General features: G+C 37.9%; 1 protein-coding gene across 2 annotated transcripts in view; it reads right to left on the bottom strand.

The window, feature by feature from the left end:
- The window catches only part of IFT52 (intraflagellar transport 52), a 45,931-nt gene extending 40,423 nt beyond the window's left edge, over positions 1 to 5,508 (bottom strand). For both annotated transcript variants that reach the window (XM_044664332.1, XM_044664331.1), the window contains exons 1-3: positions 5,161 to 5,508; positions 1,336 to 1,460; positions 92 to 179 (exon numbers count right to left, since the gene is read on the bottom strand). In XM_044664332.1, coding sequence (XP_044520267.1) covers positions 92 to 179; positions 1,336 to 1,460; positions 5,161 to 5,181 — 234 coding nt within the window. In that variant the 5' untranslated portion in view covers positions 5,182 to 5,508. The remainder of the gene's footprint in view (positions 1 to 91; positions 180 to 1,335; positions 1,461 to 5,160) is intronic.
- Positions 5,509 to 6,350: the final 842 nt, after the last annotated feature.

A 6,350-nucleotide genomic window follows, 5' to 3' on the forward strand; every position in this document is an offset into this window, starting at 1 on the left:
AAAAAAAAAAAAGAATTATAAACACAGAAGGTAAGATGAAATATATGTTATATAAGATTTTTCTTTACTCTGCTTGCAAGGTAGTTCTTACCTCAGCTGCAGTAAATTTTTCCCTTGGTCCTGCTGTAATCCACAATTTCACTCCGATCAACTTCTCTGATGTGATTTCATCTTTTAAACTAAAAGGAAAAATTAAGCAAACATGATTACATAGCTCAGAATTGTTAGAGAATTATTCTGTCTTGCAGACATATGGAAAACACAAGTTATGGTACTATAGCATAAGAAGAACCATAGGGGCAATTTAGGATAATCTTCCACTAAATGCAAGAACTTCTGAACATTATCCCTATTTAGTGATCATCTGGACTCTGCTCAAATACTTCCAGTAAAAAAGAAAATTACACATAAAGTGAAAAATTGAATAATTATGGCCTTTAACTGGAAATATGATTATTTTTCTTTCCCTGATACTGATTCTATTCAAACATATATCACTGGATGTGGGTTTTAAGATTGACTAGCTTAATTTTTGAAAAGGATTTAGCTATTCTTTTCCAAATTTTCTTACATTCAAAACCAGGAACTGACATTAGCATAACTTCTTGCTTTGTATTTTTGAGCCAATGCCAGCTTAATTAAAAACTGATATTTGATATTTGTTTACTAATTTTCAATAGAAGTAATGGTAATTATTTACTGGTTCATTATATTCAACTCCTTAAATAATCTATTAAATGGTCCCTTTTCTTTTTCCCAGAAAAGACTTCCATTTTACTAGTCTGTTACTACTACTATAATAACTGAGAATAGAAAACAGTAGTAACTACAGGTATCTTTTCCACATCATGGCAAGTGGCCTATGACCTGGAAAATCTGTGTAAAAATTTTTGGCTCTCACTTCATACCAGAGAAGTCTTTTTCTCTCTTTTTCTCTATGTGGTGTTTACAGTATTATTGTAAAAATTGGGTTAAGTATTTGGTCTTAGGTTATATATAAGTCAATATTAATATTTCGAGTCTTTGTGTGTCATCTGCTGGCTTTCATGATCTTCTCACAAACTTAATTTTTTGCTTATTTTGACTTTAAAAAAGAAGTTGTGTATGTTTATAGTATTAAAAGATAAAATATGTTGACATTATACATGACTATTGCATATATTTTATTCATTTCTGAATTTCTAAACTTTTTCTGTGTCATCTGTTAGCCTTCATGTGTTGACTATGGCTTCAAAAAACTCCCTAAAAATTCCCATTTAATTTTTTATGCCAACCTGAGATATATCAAAATTGCAATATGGGAAGTCTTGATGTGGAATGGATAACTGTACTCACCTCTGAATCTTCCAGTTACTGCGAAGTCTTTTCTGTAAGGACTTATAGCCACTGTTGGTGGTAAATATTTCCTTTTTTGATGCATTAAAGAGAATGGTGCTCCGAAGCTCTTTCTCCATAGTTACCTCAAGGGAAAAGGAAAGTTAGAAAGTAAAAGGCAAAGTACTCTGAGGGCATAATAAAAAAAAAAAAAAAAAAAGAAATCAAAGTAGAATTCCAAGGTGATGCCTGTTTCTAAATGAGTCTAAAAACATTTACAAGATTATAAGAGTGTAAATAGCAACATTATGACTTTAGAAATTCATTCTGAATATATATAATATTTTGAAATATAAAATATACAATAAAGCAAATAGCCTAAGGTAGAATAAACCCTTGTTATTCTTACAAGGCATTATATGCATAACAAGTTTGCAAGGATAGTCTAATTAAAGTATTGCAAGCAACCAACGTGAAATTTTAAATAGAAGCCCAATGCTCCTCTCTTTTCTACTATCCTCTCAAAGTATTACTTTATTTCTATGACCCTTGGACTGTATTTCTAATTTCTTTTTCCTCTGTCTGATGCCTCTTTGTTTTATCTTTCCTCAATGGAACCCTCCATCCCTAGGCCTTCTTTCATTGATTTTGCCCATAAACCACTGCATCTTTTTTGTGGTTTCCTTACATCAAGCCTCCTCCACAAAGGCAACAACCAGACTATTTTGTGAAGTACCAGTGAGATTAAGCCTTAGACAATAAATCTTATCCTACCACTCAGCATTTCCAGTTTGAAACTGTTCTTGAACTGAGTTCCCCCAAACCCAATACAATCTACTGCTCTGTTACCAACTAGCAGGCAACTACTCTCACTGGTGTAACACAAGCCAACAAGGGTTTCTATAAACACCAGACTTTGAACTTGAGAAACTAGACTTCTTTCAAAGCAGTCTCAAATCTTTTTGAGAACTTTACCAAAGTCTTTCTCTGATGACTTCTCCTGGTATGGAAGTGATCCTGGATTTTAGAAGGCAATGCCAACACAATCTAATTCTACTAGCCCTATCAAGTTGGAAAGAAGGCAATGCCAACACAGATTAATTCTGGCAGTTCCTACCAAGTTGGAAAGGCTTGTCTGATCTGCAAAATATATTAAGTTTTGAATGAACTGATTATCACCAGTAATGTTGGTATCAGAGTGATCTTTTCCTCAGCCATAGCAATTCAAAAGGTAATGTCAGCAGAGTATAAGCTCTAGCAGGTCCTACACAAACTAAAGTATAGGCCTAGTGAGAGACTATGTCTGTCAGTCTGAGGACCAACCTAGACAAGTCTTAAGAGGTTCAACACTGGGTGAAGATGGGACACTGGGCGAAGAATTTTTCAGTTGAAGAAACTCTTAATTATTGAAGACACCAAGACAAAGCATAGACCTCCAAGAACTTAAAATCTTATAGACAGGAACGTAAACAGCACAAAATTTAAAACTAGAAAGTACTTCACATTTAGTCCAATCCCTTCATCTTATAGAAAAGGAAACTGAGATTGAGAAAGGAAAAATTACTTGCTCCTGATCACATAGTAGCAGAATCAACTCTGGAACCTACATCCTCATACATCAAAACAATCAATCAACAAACATTTAGAAGTACCCCCTTTTATCAAACACTGTGCTTGGTATCAAGGGTACAAAGACAAAGCAAAACAATCCCTGACCTCAAAGAGCTGGCATTATAATGGGAAAGACAAGAGAACATGTATAGGTATTTATACAAGACAAAGACAAAACATGTAATTTTGTGGGGAACAAAATTGGAGGGGATCTGAAAGATCTCAAGCTAACGATATTACTGGAGCTGAATCTTAGAGGAAACTAGGTATTTAAGGGAGAAGGAAAAGCATTCTACACAAAGGGAACAGCCAGCCCAAAGGCAAAAAGGTGGGAAATAAAGTACCCTGTGTAAGAAACAAGAAGGTTAGTATAGCTGGAACCTGAAGTGCGTTGATTGATGTAAAGGCTGGAATGACAGAGTGAGGCCACATTATGAAGCATTTTAAGTGAAAAATAGAAGTTTATATTTGATTCCAGACATGTTTGAGAATCACTGGAATTTACTGAGAAGGGCAACATGGTTACATGTGCACTTTAAGAAAATTTCTTTAGTAGTCCTGTGAAGAATAGATTCAAGTAAAGGGAGATCTAAAGCAGAGAGATCAATTAGAAAACTATTATAATAGTCCAGAATGAGAAGTGATGAGACTGAAGCAACAATGATGTGAGGGGAGAGAAGAGGATATACTGGAGATATGTAAGGACAGAAACAAGATTTAACAATTGAGTGGGTGACCCTGGGTAAGTCACTTGACCGCCATTGCCCACCCTTACCACTCTTCCACCTAGGAGCCAATACAAAGAAGTTAAGGGTTTAAAAAAATAAAAAAACAACAACATTTGAGTGGATATGTGAAGAGCTGAGGATATAAAACTGAGATTGCAAAACTGGATGATAGAAAATAGGATCGTGAGCTATGAAAGAAATAGGAAAGTTAGGAAGAAAAGTGGGTTTGGAGGGAAAAGATAAAAAGTTGTGTTTTGGTCTTATTGAGTTCAAGGTGGCTTCAGAATATCCAATTAAAATTATCCAGAAGATAACTGATGATGCAGGATTGGAGCCTGGGAAAGAACAAAGGGATGGACATATAGACCTGGAAGTCCTCTGCACAAAGATGGTAACATGGGGGAAGGGCATGGAGAGAAAAGAGAAGAGGGTATATTGGTACAGTCACATGGATGAAGACATAGAAATAGAAAAGTCAAACACGCAGGAGAATCAAGAAAATGAATCCAAATCTAGCATTCTTTTGAAGATCTAATTCCAAATCAAAAGTTCTGATCCATAGCCTCTATATAATACTCCCCCAAAGTGCATAAACACTGTCCAAAGAGGTATTCTACTTTTGAAATGAGAGATCACTGACAGCTGTGGGGGATCTGGAAAAACTTCATAGAAGAAGCAACATGTGACCTAATCAGGGAGATTGAATAATGGGTAAAGATGTGAACTGGGATTGGGGGGGTCTTTTCAGAAGGGTGAAGTCATTCCAAGCACGGATAAAAATGCAGCAAGACTGTAATTGTAATGACAAAGAAGTGTGACCCTGAAGAACTGATAAAATGTACCTCTGTCCATTCTTTATAGAGAGAGTGAACTATGGGTACTTATAGTCAGACTTAGTAGATGCATGGGTTGTATTTACTGAATGTGTTTTGGTGGTTTTTTTTTTTTTTTTTTTTTAGCTTCTTAAAAATATTTTGTCAGCAGGGCAAGCTCACTTGGGTAAGAGAGAGAGTGAGGAGAGATGTATTTGGAAATTAAAGTGATATGAAAACAAAAGACAACTTTTTTTTTAATCAGAAGGAAGGAGATGCAAGATAACAAGAGTAGCTGTAGCTCTATTTGGGAAGCCTACCGTCCAATGTGAGTGAGATAAAGCTGGTCATTTCTGGAGCACAAAAATCAAAATCTAGGAGTCCAAAATCAGCACAGCACCATGGAAAGAGCTCTGGATGTGAAGTCAGAAAACATGGGTTCAAATCTCAGCAAGCCGCCTTGCCTTCCCTGGCCCTCAGTTTCCCCATCTATAAAATAAGAGGATCTCGAAAGTTTTTTCCAGCTCTGAATCCTAACACGAGGTAATCCCGACTCTGCGTGGCTCCGGGCCTAGGGGCGCCCGCCATAAAGGGGAAGGTCCACCCAGGCCCTAAGTGACCCCGCCGGCCGAAGCCAAGGAAGAGGGGGTCTTAATCCGGAAGCCTGCACCGGACCTGGCCGGAAGCCCTCTTACCTGAGGGCCACTGACCACCATGGCCCTGCAGCACCGAGGGGCATCACTAGGGGTGGGTCTCCAGGCGCCGCCGCCGCAGCCTCCGCTCTGCCTAGCAACGGGCAGGCGGCATCGCGCGCAGGCGCACCGACGGGCGACTACGACCAAGATGGCGGGCGTTTTAGTTAACCTCCGGGAGAAATGCAGCGTGATGACGCAATGCGCTGCCGCTTTGCTTCGCCGCTCCGGGTTAGAGGAGAAAAGTTGGGGAAAGCTAGGAGCTGAGCTCCGTGCTGGAGAGGGACGAGTTTGCCTAGAAACCAAGTTTAGTGGACAGAACCATTTTCGTTAATATAACTAAGACAAAGAAGTAATTAGTTTTTTCTTTTGGGGACGCCAATGGTAAACTATTTTTGTTTAAAGCGATAATGATTTAAAACGTAGAAAGATAAGTTTCAATGAAACCATTCCTCTGTTCCCACAAGGAGAATAATGGTTTCTTCCAGATCCTTGCCGTCTATTGGTTGTTCCTCCCCACCTCGTCCCACCTCTCCCCCAGTTTAGAGTTTGGGCGTACTTTTTGAACCGGATGTCGCGAAGTCAATCAAAACTTCCGAGTCTGATGTGCTGTAAAACCCAAATGGCTAAATACTTAAAAGTACCCAGGTGTCCTCAGTTTAGACACGAAATCTTTTAATAAACATTTGTTATGTGCCAACAGGAGGAAGAGCACCTTTAGATTCTAAGAATAATGCAAAATTTAGATGAAGCCTACCCCTGTGGAACATAAGCAGAGGAGACTAGGATATTTTCCTTATTTGTTGTTGTTGTTATTGATATTTAGTCCAGACCTCTAATTTCGTGGGTTTAAGATTTTTTGTGGTAGGAAAGCTCGCCCTCTGGATTCATATATTCCAACCATATCTGTAATTTAGCATGGGACATTGAGAGATTAAATAATTTGGTCACTGTTCACAAAGTTAGAATACTAGAAAACATTTGTACTCCTAATGCCCTGATTAAGGCCCAGCCCTTCTACACTACACCACAGTACCTCTCCTAGGGTTACCAAAATCAAAACAAACATGACAATAATAGAAAACAGTTGTGGTGATAAAATTCCAGCCAAACCAGTCTTGTACCATCTCAGTAACACTCTAGAAAAAGTACCAATACAAATATAATGCAAAAAAAAAAAAAAAAATGTGTGG

The sequence above is a fragment of the Gracilinanus agilis genome, chromosome 2 (assembly GCF_016433145.1).
Source record: "Gracilinanus agilis isolate LMUSP501 chromosome 2, AgileGrace, whole genome shotgun sequence".
Classification (NCBI taxonomy): domain Eukaryota; kingdom Metazoa; phylum Chordata; class Mammalia; order Didelphimorphia; family Didelphidae; genus Gracilinanus; species Gracilinanus agilis.